The sequence below is a fragment of the Phaeoacremonium minimum genome (assembly GCF_000392275.1).
Source record: "Phaeoacremonium minimum UCRPA7 unplaced genomic scaffold PA7_03_scaffold_39, whole genome shotgun sequence".
NCBI classification, from domain to species: domain Eukaryota; kingdom Fungi; phylum Ascomycota; class Sordariomycetes; order Togniniales; family Togniniaceae; genus Phaeoacremonium; species Phaeoacremonium minimum.
Genome location: NW_006920946.1, coordinates 1,004,806 through 1,021,913, shown reverse-complemented (window position 1 = coordinate 1,021,913; position 17,108 = coordinate 1,004,806). Strand labels below are relative to the sequence as shown.

At 51.0% G+C, this 17,108-nt stretch overlaps 4 protein-coding genes across 4 annotated transcripts; 2 read left to right on the top strand and 2 right to left on the bottom strand.

The window, feature by feature from the left end:
- Positions 1 to 27: 27 nt before the first annotated feature.
- UCRPA7_667 (putative macro domain-containing protein 1 protein) lies at positions 28 to 938 on the bottom strand (the record flags this gene model as incomplete). Its single annotated transcript, XM_007913261.1, has 2 exons — positions 28 to 214; positions 271 to 938. The coding sequence occupies 2 exons, from the start codon at positions 936 to 938 to the stop codon at positions 28 to 30; spliced, it is 855 nt and encodes a 284-aa protein (XP_007911452.1).
- A 713-nt stretch (positions 939 to 1,651) lies between these two features.
- Positions 1,652 to 3,678, top strand: UCRPA7_666 (putative glutaminyl-trna synthetase protein; the record flags this gene model as incomplete). The annotated part of the gene is made up of 3 exons (XM_007913260.1): positions 1,652 to 1,985; positions 2,043 to 3,544; positions 3,598 to 3,678. The coding sequence occupies 3 exons, from the start codon at positions 1,652 to 1,654 to the stop codon at positions 3,676 to 3,678; spliced, it is 1,917 nt and encodes a 638-aa protein (XP_007911451.1).
- A 3,279-nt stretch (positions 3,679 to 6,957) lies between these two features.
- Positions 6,958 to 8,865, top strand: UCRPA7_665 (hypothetical protein; the record flags this gene model as incomplete). The annotated part of the gene is made up of 1 exon (XM_007913259.1): positions 6,958 to 8,865. One exon carries the CDS (start codon positions 6,958 to 6,960, stop codon positions 8,863 to 8,865), a length of 1,908 nt encoding a protein of 635 aa, XP_007911450.1.
- Positions 8,866 to 9,119: 254 nt separating this feature from the next.
- On the bottom strand, positions 9,120 to 11,246 carry UCRPA7_664 (putative atp-dependent rna helicase dbp7 protein; the record flags this gene model as incomplete). Its single annotated transcript, XM_007913258.1, has 1 exon — positions 9,120 to 11,246. The coding sequence occupies one exon, from the start codon at positions 11,244 to 11,246 to the stop codon at positions 9,120 to 9,122; it is 2,127 nt and encodes a 708-aa protein (XP_007911449.1).
- Positions 11,247 to 17,108: the final 5,862 nt, after the last annotated feature.

Here is a 17,108-nt window from a genome sequence, read left to right as displayed (position 1 = left end):
TCGAGACTCCCCAAACCACCATCATGATCAGGTGTCGTGTTTCTGCTTTTTGTCTGCATGCTCGGAGTCTGGGTCTGCCTTAGGGACATCGGGTAGCTTGCTTGCCACTTTCTCAGCCTCCGCTTCTTGGGCCGCCTCGTCAGCACCACCTGTCGTTGACTCGGGATCGGTAGGGGCTGGCTGTGATGCCTCGGGCACGGGAGGGAAGTAAAGCCTATAATCAAGTGAGCAATTGAGTCTGGTAGTCCGGGGAGAGAAGGGTAAGCTCACGGTAAGAAGCGATCGTAAGCATCGACGTCCTTCTGAACAAAGGTGACAAACACCACCTTCTCAAGAGTGTCATCGCTCTCTAGGAACTTCTTCACAGCGCTGATCGCCACTGGCGCTGCATCCGAGCTTGGATAGCCGTAGATACCCGTGCTGAGGGCGCTGAACGCAATTGTCTTCAACCCGTTCGCCACAGCTAGCTCCAGGCTTGTGGTATAGCAGCCAGTCAGCAACTCCGCGCTCTTCTTCGGCTTCATGAAGTTGTAGACGGGGCCAACGGCATGGATGACCTTCTTGCAGGGCAGATTGTATGCGCCAGTGATCTTCGCAGAGCCAGTGTCGCACCCGTTAAGCTTGCGACACTCGGCCAGCAGTCCTGGTCCAGCAGCATTGTGGATTGCGCCGTCGACGCCACCTCCGCCTAGTAGGCTCTCGTTGGCCGCATTGACTATGGCATCGACCTCGAGCTTTGTGATATCTCCTCGGTAAACGCTTACGCGATCGTTGAGAGCTTTGGAGGGAGTCGGAGTCGTATTATTGTAGGAGATTGTGGCGGGAGCTTCCCTGCCGGGAGGGGGTGCCTTCAGCTTTCCAAGCTTGTAGAGTAATGACAGAGTAGGGAGCTCGTCGGCGGCGAGGACGGCCATCTTGAAGGCTTGTCGAAAGGACATGCAGTGAGGAATTGGCGAGGGAGAGATGCTCGCTGAGGAATCAATCAATGAGCGAGGTCCAAGAATAGAAGGGAAAGGGAAGAGGGTTGTGAGATGAGTGCTGGACAAAGAATGAGAAGGCTGAGTGTAGAAAGCCTCGAGGGAGGACAATGACGAAAGCGGGGACCCCTGTAGCTTCCAGAAATACAGCACCCCCGACGACTGGGCGGGGCACTGTAGTGGATTTCTTAGAGGATACAAGTGGTTGTTATTCCAGGTTTACCTAAAGACACAATTTTGCCAATTGGGATTGAGTTTGTAAAGTCAGCAATAATGAGGCAGACGAATCAATATATGATCTTTGGCCACAACCTTCTATGCCCAGACTTCATATTGCAGTGGCGATAATCGTTGGTTGACCTTCATTTTGAATCGAGTCCAAACAAACTGGCTAGGTGGCCCAAGCTCCCTGGCCAGGCTTAGTCATCGGGCTCTTTGTCGCGTGTGTACAGAGTTATCAGTCGGTTCATCCAGCCCCTCCACCCCGCCAATAATTTTCGAGGGGCAGTGAAACCGTTCCAGCCCGTTGGACTGACTCACCGGAGCAACACCTTCCTTTCCCCTTGATAAAACCTGAACGTAGTCGTTCTGTGCCTTGATCTACCGCGAGCGACTCAATTCCATCTTGTAGATACCAAAGATACCATTCGAGCATCACAACTCCCACCAAAAGCATGGCGGACCCCGTTGAGGCGGTCGCCGCCAGCACCGCCAAGCTCCAGCTTGACGAGGAAACTGGCGAGATGGTTTCTAAGGGCGAGCTGAAGAAGCGACTGGCGAAGCGAGCAAAGAAAGCAGCCACCGAGGCTAGGAAAGCAGAGGCGGCCACCAAGCCGGCTGCCGAGAAGAAGGCCGCCGCACCTAAACCTAAGGAGAAGGTTGAAGAGGTTGTGATCGATACCCAGGCTATGTTCAAACAGGGCTTCCTCAATGAAGTCTTCAGCAATCGGCCGATGAAGCCAGTCATGACTAGATTCCCTCCAGAGCCTAATGGCTTCCTTCACATCGGTGTGTAACAGCTCCCGAACACTCGCTTCTTCGTCATTGCTAACTTCACCTCCATAGGTCACGCGAAGGCAATTGCTGTCAACTTCGGTTTTGCTAAATACCATGGCGGCGAAACAATATTGCGATATGACGACACAAACCCCGAGAAAGAAGAGGAGATATACTTCACGGCAATCCAGGACATGGTCGAGTGGCTTGGTTTCAAACCCTGCAAGATCACCTACTCAAGCGACAACTTCCAACGGTTGTACGATTTAGCTGAGAAACTGATCACGCTTGACAAGGCCTATGTCTGCCATTGCGATGATGCCGAGATCAAGCGCCAAAGAGGAGGCGAGAAGGGCGAGTCACCACGATACCGATGCAAGCATGCCGATCAGAGCGTGGAGGAGAATCTTCAGAAGTTCAGAGATATGCGTGATGGAAAATACAAGCCAAGGGAGGCATTCCTCCGCATGAAGCAGGATATCACAGATGGAAACCCTCAAATGTGGGATCTGGCAGCATACCGAGTCTTGGATGCAGAGCATCACCGGACCGGTGACAAGTGGAAGATTTACCCGACCTACGACTTCACTCACTGTCTTTGCGACTCCTTCGAAGGCATTACACATTCATTATGCACTACCGAGTTCATTCTCAGCCGTGTCAGCTATGAGTGGCTCAACAAGACTCTTGGAGTTTACGAACCTCAGCAACGCGAATATGGTAGGCTTAGTCTCAGCGGGACCGTTCTGTCGAAACGAAAGATTATGGCCCTTGTCGACAAGAAAATTGTGAGAGGCTGGGACGATCCGAGACTTTACACGCTGATCGCCATCAAGAGACGAGGCATACCACCCGGAGCCATTCTCGAGTTTGTCAATGAGCTAGGAGTTACTACTTCACCCACCGTGATCCAGATTTCGCGCTTCGAGCAGAGCATCAGGAAGTACCTGGAGAGGACAGTACCTCGGCTGATGCTGGTTCTGGACCCAATCCCTGTCGTGATAGAAGATGCAGACGAACTTGATGGGACGGACATATCGGTGCCTTTCTCTCCAAAAGACCCTAAGATGGGCGACCGCACAATCAAGTTTACCAAGACACTATATATCGACAGCTCTGATTTCCGAGAAGTTGATAGCAAGGATTACTTCCGACTCGCCCCTGGCAAGACTGTCGGTCTGCTCAACGCTGCCTTCCCTATCAAGGCAACGTCTTTTACTAAGGATGAAGCCACCGGAAAGGTCACGGAAATTCGCGCAGTATTCGACCGTGAGACCAAGAAGCCCAAGACATTTATTCAGTGGGTCGGCAGCGAGGGCTCCGGCTCTCGCCGATGCGAGGTGCGCGTTCACAATGCCCTTTTCAAGAGCGACAATCCCAGCGCGGTGGATGGTGGCTTCTTGAATGACTTGAACCCAGAAAGTGAGACGGTGTACCCGAACGCGATTATTGAGTCTGGGTTCGACGAGGTGAAGAGGCGCGCCCCATGGCCCGAGGCGGCTGGCGAGAGCGAGCTTGGAAAGGGTGGTCCCGAAAGCGTTCGCTTCCAAGCCATGAGAGTGGCATACTTTGTGAGTACAGCTCATACCAAGCCACATTGACTCAAACACTAACACCTAAATAGGCGATGGATTGTGATAGCACAGATGATAAGATCGTGCTGAACAGAATCGTGTCACTGAAGGAGGATGCAGGCAAGAAATAGAGTAATGAATTTGTGATTCGGCCACACTGAGAATTCTAAGGGTTATTTAGACAGGCGTGGGAAACATTGATAATAGACCAGTTACAGGCGGTTTTCTACTGCCATCTCGTCATATCCTAGGCATCTCGTATGCTTTCCAGAGAAACCAGCCTAAGTTGAAATTGAGGGACATCATCGAAAACGCTATTTCTATGGCCAATTGCATCCATTTCACCACTCGGAGATGTGCTGGGTCTGGCATTTGAGACATCGTCAGTGCTATCGATAAGCCTTACAACTGGTATCTGCGCGCGTGCACGGACCGTTCATACCAACAACCGCCTGAAGACCAGCCCTTTGATGTGCTATGACAGCTTCATTTTCTGGTACGGCTTCAATGGTGTGGTGCCATCTCCCGTGTCAATCGCTTTTCTGCCTTATAATCGCTGTCCATTAAAGTTTAGCCGGGGGTTGTCTTGATGGCACAGCCATTGGGGAAGCAGGGGGCTGAGACGACGTCGAGACAAGCGCAGAGCGCCTCCTCTTCCCCCTTGCGGGCGGCGGCCCATGATGAAACAGCGTCTCACCCGCACAGCGTACTTCCAACCCTCCTCACACATGCCCTACGGCGGGAATGTTCCCCAGCGGGCATGGCATCTCTCTGCTCGTCCTGAGTTTTGGAAACTCTTGGGGAACAGTGGCGCCCTCTTCCCACGAGGAATCGAGCGGGAACATAAACGTGGTCGGTGCTCCCTCGGGCAATGATCTGCGAGGTCGAACTCGCATTCCGGTGATCATTCATGGCGGTTGCCCTCATTTCTTCCTTCTCGAAGACGCTGCCATTTGTCATGCGCTTCGCTGGCTGGCTCCAGCATCGTGTCTTAGGCGTTGGGTCTGGATCTGGCCTTTTCTGACTTCCCCGGATTGTTCTCCGTTTCCCGGATCCTCAAAATCCTCATCCGAACCCTAATTGAAGATCGTTAATTGTGAACTCTCGAACTGTGTCTATTTCGTCTGTTTTTTTCGCCAGTCACAGGACAAGTCATCGTGTCGAATTGAATATGTGGTGGGAAAGGTGACGACGTGCCTACTCGAGGACATACACTATCAACTTATCCCGGTGTTCTCTATAACACCGACCCGACCAAGGGCGAAATGTCATACCAAGAATACGCACAGCTAGGGAAGAAAGGGAAGCGACAGGGAAGAGATGGCAGCGACCATGTCGAGCGACCATATACCGCCCGATCCCATATGTCCTTCAGCGTTCCACGACCGTCCCCGCCGCATAGCAAGGCCGACAGCACATCTACAGTGTCTCTGAGTCCATCAAACTCGGCATCTCAGCAGAATGCTATAATGCAACTTGGGGGATGGGATGGGGATCACAAATCTATTCCAGTGACGCGAGTGAGGGAGCTGGATCTACTACCTGAGAAACCGTCAAACCTCATCAATGTTCCATTACAATGGCGACCGTTCTACCTCTTGCGCAGGGTCCTGATAGCCTTCATCTTCATATTCGCTGGGCTCATGGTCGCATTAGAAGCGTTGCTGGACTTTTCCAACAGAAACTCAGGTCTGGCGACAGCAGACCAGAAGTCTCATTATCTTTGGCAATATGGGCCAGTGTTGGCGCTGACTGCTATTGCAGCACTCTGGAATCGAGTCGAATTCCAAGCCAAGGCTGCTGCTCCATGGATCCGCATGTCCAAGGGGCCGGCGAATGCTGAGCATACCTTACAGCTGGACTACATTTCCATGTTTCAACCCTGGTCCATTGTCCCGGCACTGAAGAACGGAGATTTCACAGTGGCCCTCACGGCTGCCGTCTCGATCATCTTCAAGGTTCTCGTCATTCTATCAACTGGCCTCATGGCACTAGATATTGTGAGGGTACCCGTCCGAAATGTTAACTTAACACTTCAGAGAAATTTCGTGAACAACGCTTCAGGTTTAGCCGATGCAGGTAGTTTAGCGTTGTACACGATGGTTGGTCTGCAACAAGACAACTTATCATTTCCCGACGGCACATCACAACAGTTTGCTTACCAACCATTCAATATCTCCTCCCAGTTCCCCGAAGGTACAGAGGTTCACGCCACTGTCGATGGATTCTTCGCTGGGCTTGAGTGTGAGGAAGCGGACATGTCATTTACTGGTGTGCAGCATCATAGGGGCTTTGACCAGCTCAATACTACCTACACCACAAGGGGTTGCGCCGTCACCATGCCTGTCACAAGCCTGGGGGGATTTCTTGGGCCTCCAGGCACAACTGGTAATGACACTATCTATTTCAGTCGATTTGGACAAGGAGGCTGCAACAACTCTACGGATACGCAAGACATGCGAATTGTCTTAGTCTTCGGGCAAGTCCACATCGACCTGGATTCCGTACCGGAAGAGCCATTCATCGACAATGTGCCTGTAAACGGTAGCATTACACGTTCGACACAGCTTCTTTGTCGGCCTACCTACAACATTAGCCGAGTTGATGTAGTCAAAAACGGGACCGCAATGCTCAATATCTCGCTCTCGGATCCGCCGAGAAATAGGACGCTTGACAATGTTGCGCCCTGGAACATAGCAGAAGCGTTCTTCGACTCATACAAAAGTCAACTGCAGACGGAGTTTCAGGATTCTACGGTCAACTACTACTTGCCTCAATACGTCGGAGTCGATGCAAAGATGAGCCTTGCTATAGGTATGATGCTCAAGACAACCGGCAGCTTGCCCGGCGCATCCACTTTCTTTGACCCGGCGAAATTATATGATCTTGGAAACAATTTCTTCAATACATACACGGCGCTTATTGCCAGCAGATCTTTGACTGAACAGAACCCTACCGACGTCAGTGGGACAGCTCTTCGCAACGAGGAACGGCTCTTGGTTCGAAGTCTCACTGTGCATCTAGTCGTAGGCTTCCTGGCTGCATGCTTATTGCTTGCTGTTGCCACTTGCTTCTTGGTTCCCAAATCCGGCTTCCTCCCGCGAGATCCAAACACGATTATGGACAGTGCTGTTCTTCTAGCACATAGCAAGCCACTTCTGCAAGCCCTGCGCGGTGCAGGCGGGGCGGATCTTACAACGATCCGCGATCGCCTTGAGGGATTTCGATATTGTACGGGGGTAGAGGCTTACGACCATACAAACGCCTCTAATGTTGGGTATTTCAAAGTATTCGGGGGAGACTCGTCCATAGAAACCGCACCAGAATACGTGGAGCAGACAAGCAGGTGGCCTTATCCTCTCGGCCTCCACCCTGTCCAGCGAACTGTCGCTATCGTGGTTGTGCTGGGAATGATTGCCGTACTAGAGGTCACCTTGCGCATATCTGAAAATAACACGGGTCTTGGCAGTGTTCCGGACGACAAATACCGTCACCTGCTCTGGACATCCCTTCCGGCGGTCATTGTGTCGTTCGTCGCAGTGTTCTTCTCTTCCATCGACTTCAACACCCGGGCTCTGTCTCCATATGCTCAGATGATTAAGGGTGGATCGTTCAAGACATCTGTCAATGCCAATCTGCTGGACAAGACAACTCCTGTCGTCCTTTTCGAGGCCGCAGTTACTCGAAATATCGGGGTCATTGGCACTACCACTGCCTTCCTGATCGCCTCACTTCTGTCTATATTTACCGCCTCTGTCTTTTCGACAGTTGATGTGCCAGTTGTCGACACAGTACAACTGCTTTCACAAGACTTTTTCGCCAGCTCTCAATTCCTGCCTGCCAATGAGAGCGCTAGGGGGAATTTCAACACCGGCCAAAACTCTACCGTCGTACCATCCCTCATCCTCAATGCGAACATGTCATTCCCGGCTTTCACATATCAGGACATGGCGTTCCCATCGTTATCCGTTGCGGGCTTGCAGGACGGTCTTGACGTATCGGGTGATATTAAGTTTACCACGACCATTCCTGCGACCCGTGCACGGATGGACTGCAAGCTTATCCCCGACAATCTCATCAATGTAAACCTTACGCTCGAGGCCTCCATTGATTTTGGCGGTGCTGTCAACCCGTTGGAGATCTCCATCATCGATGACCCGGCGAACGCTAGTATCACCATCAGCACAGCCCGAGGAGCTAATGGAGTGTCTCCGAAATCACCGATCAAGACATTTATCGACTCCAATGCCTTTTTCGGCGCGGCAGACTATGTGCCTTATAAGAATGCCTCGTCGAATACAAACCAGACGGCGCATTATGTATATGTTTGGGGCCGGCTGAGCAATGCTGACACCAATTCCACGACACTGGACTCTGTCAGTGCCCTCACCTGCAACGAGGTCTTACGAGACGTCGATGTCGAGGTCACGTTCCTTGGCTCTTCTCTTCTGATTGACGAGACGCAACCGCCAAAGCCTATAGAATCGACAGACAGGCCCTCGTCCGTAGCGATGGAAGAGGCCTGGAATTATAACAACATGGTCAACGTCTCGACGCCTCACCTACTTGATCAATTCTTCACATCACTCGTACAGTCACAATTCGCCATCCCCCTCGAAGACCTGGGACTCGATGATATTGTAACAAGAGGAGCCGTCGCCGACGCTATCGTAGCGCAGCACGGCATCATCCGTGCACAAGTGACGAGCACAAACCTTCGCCGCCCAACCACAAATAGCACTGCAGAGGAAGACGTCTCTCCCGAGGACGTCAGTGGCGGGTCTCTTGGTGATGCTACCCAGTTTGCCTACGCAGCGAGACTTGAGAGTACCGGCGTTGGGGCTCGTAGGAGGGTGGTGCAAGACCTTGTTACGACTCGCATCCTTCAGAGTCTACTCGCGGCGATGGTCTTGTTCACCATCATCGGCTGGATTGCGTTCCCCAAACCAAACATCCTGCCTCGCCCACCGACGAGCATCGCCAGTGTTGCCGCGCTGCTTGTCGACGGCAATGTTTTCGGCTTCCTCGGCCGTGGTGCCGAGTGGCAGACCGCCGATGAAGTCCAAGCCGTCTTCAAAGACGGCCTGCACGTAACAGCAGGCTTCAAGTTGGGCTGGGACAAGTTGCGGAAGAGACGACGCGAGGAGACACTTGCGACGTGGGGCATGAACGGCTCAGTCCAAAAAGAGAAGGTCTTCAGTATATCTGCCATGAGGACGGGTGGCTGGGGCGGAGGAGAGAACGTAGGCCTTGGATTACAGGCGAGGGTTGGGTATGGACATAGACGCTTTGTCAGAGACTGGGGCTGGAGACAATGAAAAGAACGTCTCTTGTATGATGATGGAAAATGCGATGTCACGATTCTGTACAGGACCGGCAGGAGTTTGGGAAAGATACCATGTGTTTGAGACGGGTTACGCCGTACATTAGGCTACCTCAATTACAATTTGAGTATATGTCACGACATCGCGTTGGTGGTTCTAGGTAAGAAGAATTATCATGCCGTATAATGCCACAGTCGCTTCATAAACTTTTGTATTTTTAGGCCATGAACGCCAAGTGTAGAGACCTATCAACCAATGTTGAACTCGCTCGCAGCGCTCATAACAGTCTTCATCTTCGCACGCATTCTCCTTGCGGCATCCTCGTCAACCGCGCTGTTTCCTCCAACCGCATCATCAAAGTCCCCGCCTCTCTTCTCGCTGCTCTTTGAACCGGCTCCGGTGCTCGGCTTGTGAGCACGTCGCTGGACACCGCCACCGATGCCCCCCGGAGCCTCGCGCAGTCCGAAGCTCTTAGCCACATGGCCAAGATGCATCTGAGTGATATCAAAGAAGCCTCGCTCCTCGCGCACATGGGTGGCATACGCGCGAATATGTGAGCGGAAAGCTTGCCTGCCGGAGTTGAGCAACGTGTTTCGATTCGGCCTCGGTGGTGCTTTAGTTTTTGCTTTCCTCGGAGATTTGGACTTAGAGCTGGGCTCTTCACTTGTCTCGTCGGAGGCAAGAAGGCGTTGCTCAATATGCAGCTGAAGCGACTCAGCTCGTCCATTTGAAGACTGCTTCTCGGGCTGTGGTGTTGGCGCATCCCCGTTCTCGCCTGAGCCAGTAGGCGTCGGTGGGAAGTCAATAGGCGATGCAAAACCTTTCTGCAAAACAGAGTCATACAGCTGCGGTGTAAGAGGTGATGAAGACGAGAGTAGAGAGACATAGCCTTCTTCGCAACCTGGCATTAAAAAGAGAACTGCCTTTCCTGGCCGGCCTGCACGTGCTGTTCTTCCAATTCGATGAACATGATCAGCCACGCTGAAGCCCGGGTCGTACTCGATGACAAGGTCGACCGCGGGCACATCGAGACCTCGGGAAGAGATATCGGTCGTGATGAGAACTGATGGGTTCTTACAGGTAGTAAAGGAATGTAGTGTTGCAGTGCGAATTGGCTGGGATAATGATCCATGCAGCTTGTGCAGGGTGATGGATGGATTTGCTGGCGATGTGATGTATGCTGCCGGGGCCACACTGCCATCTGTTGCGATTGATGTCTTCTCCTTTGCTGCTGGCGACTCGGGAGAAGGAGGCTCCAAGGGTGCTGTAGATTTCAGAAGCTCAAAATGAAAGTCTACCGAGTCTGCGCACGATATGAAAACAATAGCTTTCATGACAGACCCACGGCGAGCGAAGGAGGATTTGAGCAGCGCTATAAGTGTCACCAGCCGTAGCTTCGCAGGCACAATGAGGTAGGACTGCTTGAGTTGCGACGGAGCGCTAAACACGGCTTCGTTGACCTCGCCGACCGGGCCATCTTTCGACCCATCGTCAGAAGCGGTGATGTGAATTGCATCTTCCAAGCTGATTTCTCCTAATCTCTGAACATTCATCTTCATGGTCGCGGAGCAAAGCACGGTGACTCGCCTTGAAGGAAGCGCTGGACTTAACACAGCACCCTCCTTGTTCTTGGTGAGTAGTTGCTCCTTTCGAATCTTGCCAACAATGGTTCTGATATCTTCCTCAAAGCCCATCTCCATCAGACGATCTCCTTCATCGAGAACAAGCCACCGCACTGTCCCCACGTCAAGAACCTTCGTATTGTCAAGGTGATCGGTCAATCGACCAGGAGTTGCGATCAAAATATTTACTCCTTTACGCAACCTTGCCTTCTCAGACTTCTTGCTCTCCCCTCCAATGACGGAGGTGCTGACGATCCAGGGAGCGCCTCGTAGAACTTTTTCCAAGACCACGGAAATCTGCTTGCACAGTTCTCGGGTGGGAGCAAGGATGACGGCAAACAGTCCTGAGTCTCGATGTATTTTTGTGCCTGTATTGCTTCCATCCTCCGTGTGGCTCAGTGACATTATCCTGTGCACAATAGGTAGGAGGTACGCCAGCGTTTTGCCTGATCCTGTCTCTGCTTGCAAGAAAGCGTCGCTGTCTTCCTTCACCAACTTCGGTATTGTATTCTTCTGGATGGACGTCGGCGCCTTCATCTCCAGCTTCGTGGATAGGTGCTGCGCCATCCGCCGCGACAGCCCCAACGCAAGGAAGTTCTCGGCCTCCTCTGTCAGAGGTGCATTGGAAGGCTTGATAGGCTCGGCATCCTGCGCGTCTTGTGGTGCGTCGCCGATGATCGTGGTGTGAGTGGGATTGAACGAGAACAACCTCGATGTTATTTGCTGGGGTTTTCCATCAGGGCCCAGCTTCATTGGGGGCCTATTGCCATGGCTGAATGAACGAGGCTCGGCTCCGTTAGAGGATAATCTCGCCCCGAGATCTGTTCTCTGTCTCTTATAGGGGCGGCTCGAGTCATGGAAGTCATGGTCATGATCTGTTGTTGTTCTCCTCGAGGTCGAGCGATCACTGAGCGGGGTGTTGTTCGGGTTTTGGCTGTCGTGCTTTGCGGTATTGTTGGCTCGATTGCGATCTCTCCAGCGGCCGCCCTTGAATTTGACTTGGCTTTTGATTGGGAGGTCGCCAATCTCAAAGTTGAGGAGCATGCCATCGTCTGCCATCGTCGCGGCTGTTCTCACCGACTTGGCTCTGTGTGTGATGGTTCCAGGCGGGAAGAGAAAGAGAAAAAAAAAAAGTTCATTTATTATCGGATAAGGATAAGGATAAGATAGTTTAGCGTGGAGGGACGGGAGGTGGGGCACCTGGACATCTACAGGCCAGCCAGGTACCTAGCAGGCACCACAAGCTTTTCCACCTAGCACCAACATTTAGCACGATTCAGTAAGACACCCGCTATTGTAAACCATGGGATGGATGGTCTTGATGCTGGGCCATTCCTATCTACAATAAGGCGTGCAAGCTGTTGCGTTGGTAAAATCGGATCTAATACGTAGTCACTATTATAATCTCTAATAGTATATGCTAGGAATCTACTCGAGTAGGCGTAAGATAATATAATTGTGCGACGCGTTGGTCTTGCGTTGACCAGCCTCTATAATAGGGGTGAAGGAGAAGAAGGAAAAGCGAAAGTAAAGATCCTGAAGCAACGACACAAAAGGAAACGAATAAGTCCAATGATCTGCCCTGTCTATAATGACACATCGTAACAGAGTAGTTAGCCTTTTTAAAAATGCTAACCTCATGTTGTCGAGCGAGTGCGTGACTTGGTGAGCAGCCGAATGAAGCCCCTGAAACTCCAGCTCTTTGGCACTCGAGCCAGCCAGTACAAGAAGCCAGTCGCAAAGACATTGAATGCGATATATGCCCATATGATCCCGAGGTTCCGCCACCTCTCTCCGAAATCAGAGACTACGGACTTCAAAAAGACATTCGTGTCTGCAAAAGAGCAGAACTGGCATACTTCGGTCGCTGAAGGATTGTACACCGCGCCGCCAGCCATCTGAATGTACGGTGTCATGTAGTCTCCGCAAGTTGTACCAGTGGGGGGATTGAAGGTAAGTAGCTCAAGTTGAGAGCAATGCACTTCGGTATTAGCCACGCCGGTTGACAGCATGGCACTGATGAGATATGTGAATGGTGAGACCCTGTACATGAAGATCCAAAAGCCCGGCAGGGCAGCGGGAGGCGCCATTACACTGCGAGGATGGCTTGTCAGCAAGCATCTTTTGCATCCATGGAATCAACTTACCCGCAGAATATAAGAGAGAGCGCAAAGAGAAGGAGTGCGATAGTTGCGCCGACCTCTGCCGTTGGTATACCGGCAATGACCATATCAGCGAAAGTTGATTCGAACAGCATGAACGACCACATGAGAAAGAACATCAAACCGCCACGCTCATGGACAGCGTCCGTCGGAATTGCATTTCTGTACATCCCAACCAAATAATAGAACGGGAAGAAAACCACCAATGATGCGATCGTACTCCATGGCAGTTCCACAACAATGTTTGCAACGACGAAGACATACCACGCATACGTCTGCGAAGATCGTTCCCTCGCTTCGTAGAGGCTGCGCTGTGTGATGAAATGAGGCATGGTCTGGTAAACCAAGAAGGCGAAAATGACCATGAGCATAAAGATGGAAAACATCTGACCCTGTAAACCTTGAATCGATAGCTTCGCTTTGTAGAATGATACGCCGATGAATAGACTCTAATTGACTGTCAGAGCAGCTTCTTCTGGATCATGGTTGATGATTATGTACTCACCGTGCCGCCGCATAGAATCAACTTGGAATATATGTACGAGGGAGTGCGCCAGTACTGTTGAAAGACTCTTTGCGTGCACATGAGGACTTGGGTCGTCAAGGGCGCAGCATAAGTCGTCGCCAGCTCAGCACTTGCGTCAGGGTCTGTCGCGAATGCTCCATGTTTCTCAAGTTCGTCTAACTCCCTTCGCATCACACTATACTCCTGACTGTGACACCAGGTCTCGAACCAGTCTCTGTCTGTATGGGCTCCGGGGGCAGCACCAATGACTTTCAACATCCACTCTGCTGGATTCTCATCTGGCGCACAAGCCGTCGCTCCATGCCTCTCAAAATAGCGCGTAAGAACCTTTGAGTTCTCGCCAACATCTCCAAAGTAAACAGTCTTACCACCTTTCGATAAGAGAAGTAAACGATCAAATTGCTCAAAAATCAATGCCGACGGTTGATGAATGGTACAGAGAATCGCCTGGCCGTTATCTGACAGCTTCTTAATCAAAGTGCAGATTGACCATGCTGTCTGACTGTCAAGGCCGGATGTAGGTTCGTCAAGGAAGAGAAGTAAATCAGGCTTGGCCGCCAGCTCCACGCCGATAGTAAGCCGTTTTCTCTGCTCGACATTAAGACCTTTCCCACTGTCAGTCATGTCCATACGTGGTACTCGTCATGATTGGTGGTTTACTTACCTTCTCCAGGCACCCCAATGACAGCATCAGCATATTGTTCCATGTTCAGAAGCTTGATCATATCTTCTACATAGGCATATTTATCTTCTGTAGATACTGTTGCCGGCTGCCTCAGGGCTGCACTGAATCTCAAAGCTTCTCTTACAGTCGCAGTCTCGAGGTGAAGATCTTGTTGTTGAACATAGCCAGTCTTGCGCTGGAAAGATTTCCCGCGGGGATAGCCATTGACTGACACATCTCCAGTCACTACTCCCATGGTCACTCTGTTCGCAAGAACATCCAGAAGCGTCGTCTTTCCAGCTCCTGTTGCTCCCTGCTAGCGCGTTAGTCTACATCTCGCCCCTCCATATCTCAAAACATACCATCAAGGCTGTTAGCGTTCCTGGTTTGACCCAGCCGTTGACATGGTCAAGTATTCTCCTCCCTTTGCCCTTGATGGAGATGTCGTAGCTGAGGTCTTTCCAGTGAAGAACTCCCTGCTGTCGCTGAACGCCGACATTTGACTCGTCTGCAAGGTCAGCAGGGGCTTCTCTTGTGGCGCTAGTCTTTTCGTTGCTGCTCGTTCCTCGCGACTCTTCATCTTCGGACCTGGGAAAGGAAAGATCCTTATGGCAACGGCGAAACAAGAGGACCTCGCCCTTTGAGATATTGGACGAGATGTATTCGGCGGCTAAGAGGTACGCAAGTCCGAAGAAAATGATATACCCGATTAGAATGCCAAAATTTCTGCTCTTAAGTCAACTTGAACCGATCTCTACAGACAAGACACGTTTGATACGCGATTGACGAACCTCCATATATGAGAGCGATAGTAGCCATAGCTGAGATTCACGAACGTGCTTCCGTCTACAAAGTCAGCACCCGGGGCCGCACCCGACACCGCACATGTTCTTTGTAACGGCGTCGTGTCCTGATAGGCTGGACCCATTGGGATAAACTGAGTGCAAGGGAACTGTCGTCCCGAAAATTCATTTGCAACAATACTTTCATACGCGTAGGCAATTGGGTTGATGTAGTTGATCCATCGCAGCCAGCCTTGCATACTGCGTGTAGGCAAGATGAACCCCGTGTATATAACCAGCCCAAGAATGAATATTGCGGCAGGAGTCAATGCCTGGTGAACTGTCCGAGACGTTTGACCGATTGTTCTCAGTATCATCGACATAGTGAGGGTGCAGGTGAATCCAAAGAGCAGGAAGATGAAAAATGCACCTGCTTCTTGTCGAAGGTTGGCCATGAAGTAGAGAGGGATGTTGAATGCAATAGTTGATAAGATCTTGCTTGGAAGGTCACAAATTGCTGAAGATACGGCTTCCGCGAATGGATGATACTGCGTATACTGAGCCTGCTTCTCCACAATAGGTCGTTGAGCGTAAAGAGACAAAATCTGCAATAATTAGCCAGGCTCTGCATACTAGAAGCACCATTACCTGCCTCCAGTGCACTGCTAAGCGCATTGAAAAGAATAGCGAAGAAAAGAAGTATACATCTGCTGTTCATAGATGCAGCAGTAGAGGGTAGATCATAAAAGACACTACCGAGGACAAGTGAGACGACAAGATTACCGAAGACAGTAACGAGGAAGAAAGTCATGTCGCCTCGAAGTCGCTGGAATCCTCGTGTCATGCACAAATGAACTTGCATGGGAATTGAGATGGTGTACGGAGACTTCTCACGCCTGTAATATGACTCAGTATGTGTAGTCAGATCAAAAATGGATGCAAGAATACTGACACTAAAGAAGCTTGCTGTGCCCGTCGAGCAGCTCCAAGTTTCTGTATCTCTTCGCCTTCGAGTGGGAAGTTCTCTTCAAAAGCAGAAATGTCTCGTAGTAACTGAGCCCTGACCTCGCTCTTTTTCCAAACTTCGGCAAACTCGTCCGGCGTTCTTGGTACCCTGTTCTCAAAGCCAGGCTGGACAATACGCTCAGCAGGGTTGGTCAAAGAGGTGAGGAAATCGGCTGTGGTCTGTCGGTCTGAGAAATGATACCCAATATTGGTAAAATATTCTTTGGCATCGTCCTTATGGCCAAAGAATATCTGTCTGCCTTCGTACAGAACGGCAACCTTGTCAAACGTCTAGAGGAGATATGTTAGCAAGAGACAATCGTCGAGGACATCCCCTTCGCAGACTGACATCATAGGCGGGCTGAGAGGCTTGATACATCGCCACAATAGCAGCCGTATCAGCCAACTGTGTTGAGAGTCTCAGTATTCTAGCAAATTCGAGCGCTGTTGCACTGTCTAAACCTCGTGTGCTATTGTCCCAGCATTGTATTGCACTCTGATTGAGGGTGACCTCAGCAATGCTGACTCTCTTGCGTTCTCCTCCGCTGACACCGCGAATGAAGTCGTTTCCAACCTTCGTATCCATTGTGTGGTAGATCCCAAAGATGGCCATCACTACGTCTCGTAGTTGCTGGGCGTACAACATTCGAGATACGCCTGGAAGCCGGTTCTTTGGTGTCCGAGCGAGAGCAGCGAAAAGAAGTGTTTGTCCCACAGTCAATTGTGGAAAGTGTACATCTGTTTCGGCCTGATAGATGATCTCACCACGAAATTGACTATGCATCACGTTCCATGGTATCCCTGAGTAAGTGTTAGCAGTAGATAACCATGCGAATAAAAATGTTATGAAGTCAGGGCTGCCTATATACCTTGATAGTTGAAATGTGAATCCTGACTAAGGTGTAATCCGTGTGTTTGCCCAGCGATTGTCTTGAGTAGAGTAGAGACGCCACTTAAGAAGCCACTATTAGCATACACAGATACCTGTTACTATTAGCGTTTGATTACCCACCTGCCAGGACGGCCAAGAACGAGTAGCATTTCTCCTTTGTTGACAAGGCCCTCGAAGTCATTCAAAATCTGTATTTTACTCCGCCTATTCGACAGCCATTCTCGGAGGATTTGCGGTCCCCGCCAGAGAACGTTCAAAACATCCTTTTGGTAGTCCGTAGAGCTGCCAAATCCATGGACGCTAAGGTTGCGATAGGCCACCCCAACAGTATGTCGAGGATACCGTTCGGGGTCTTGAGAAAAAGCATGCAGCAATGCACTGGCCCATCGTTTTGCATCAAATGAGGGAGACGTTGGGTCGAGAGTCGGATCGCTCGGCAGAAAGGGGTTGGCGCTATGAGATGGGATTGAATTAATGCTTCGGCCTGTGAATGTCCTTGCTAGCTGCGCAACACGTTCTTGCCTTGCAGATATTGATTCATCAGCATTAGCATTCGATATGGAAAACGGAAATGAGTTGGCTGC